General features: G+C 70.8%; 1 protein-coding gene across 1 annotated transcript in view; it reads right to left on the bottom strand.

The window, feature by feature from the left end:
* The window catches only part of ADAP1 (ArfGAP with dual PH domains 1), a 47,807-nt gene that overhangs the window by 3,056 nt on the left and 43,779 nt on the right, over positions 1–972 (bottom strand). The window contains exon 6 of the mRNA XM_023522377.1: positions 137–220. Coding sequence (XP_023378145.1) covers positions 137–220 — 84 coding nt within the window. The remainder of the gene's footprint in view (positions 1–136; positions 221–972) is intronic.

Below are 972 nucleotides of genomic sequence, written 5' to 3'. Positions count from 1 at the left end.
CGGCCCCGCCCCTAAGCCCGAGGCCCCGGAACCAAGTCAGCCCACTGTGGTTGCCTCAGGGGCCTCAGGCAGTCCAGGTGGGCCGTGGGTCACCCCTAATCCGCCTCCAGGGCCCCAGGCAACAGCAGCCACTCACGTCGGCGTCGCTGGCGCCCGGGAAGGCCACCTGCAGGTAGTGGAAGCGGGCGGCACGCAGTGCATTGAACCAGTCCACCATCTCCTGGGGGCAGAGCGGGGTGCGGGCCGCTGTGGGTGAGCCTGCCCCCTTGGGCGCCTCCAGGCCCACCCCCATCCCTCGGGGCCGGGGGCCAGGACAGGCTGCATCCAGGCCGGCCCTGCGGTGTGCCCATGCTGGGTGGCAGCCGCCGTGCACGCAGGCAGGAGAGTGGGTACAGCCCCGCGGGGGGAGCTCGAGGGGGCTGGGCAGAAACCAGGCTGTCGGGGTGGGCAGGGGACAGCAAGTGGGGGCCACGTCCCAGCTTTGGACAGTGAGTGGCCTTTCTCAGATGGCTTTTCCGAGACTCGTGTGGCCTCTTCTCTAGAAGCAGCTCGTCTGCTCAAGCCCACCCAGCCAGCCTGGCCTGCCCTGCCCTCCGGGGGAAAAGCAGGGTCACAACTGCGCTGGGGGCAGCTGGTGCCGCCTGGGCCCCGTGTCCATGTGGCAGCCACCCCGGCCTGCCTCCCCACAGCTGCCCTTCCGCCTTCTGCCCTGTGAAGGCCCCCGGGTCCTGCCTTCCCCACACAGAGGCACCCGGCCCTCCCCTCCCAGGACCTGGCGTGCTGGGGTCCCCCCAGCTTTGGATGAACCCAACCTGTTTCCTCTGCCAACACCTGGCCACAGCCAGGCCCGTCAACCCTGGTGCTCCCTGGTCCCCAGGCTCTGAGCAGCCTCCTGCCCACATGTCAGGCACAGACCCCGTCGGCACAGAGCCAGCCGGCCCCGGGAAGCCCTGCGCCCAGGCCCCGCCCCCC

Source organism: Pteropus vampyrus, unplaced genomic scaffold (assembly GCF_000151845.1).
Source record: "Pteropus vampyrus isolate Shadow unplaced genomic scaffold, Pvam_2.0 Scaffold343, whole genome shotgun sequence".
In the NCBI taxonomy this organism is placed as follows: Eukaryota; Metazoa; Chordata; class Mammalia; order Chiroptera; family Pteropodidae; genus Pteropus; species Pteropus vampyrus.
This window is presented reverse-complemented; position numbering and strand designations above follow the sequence as displayed.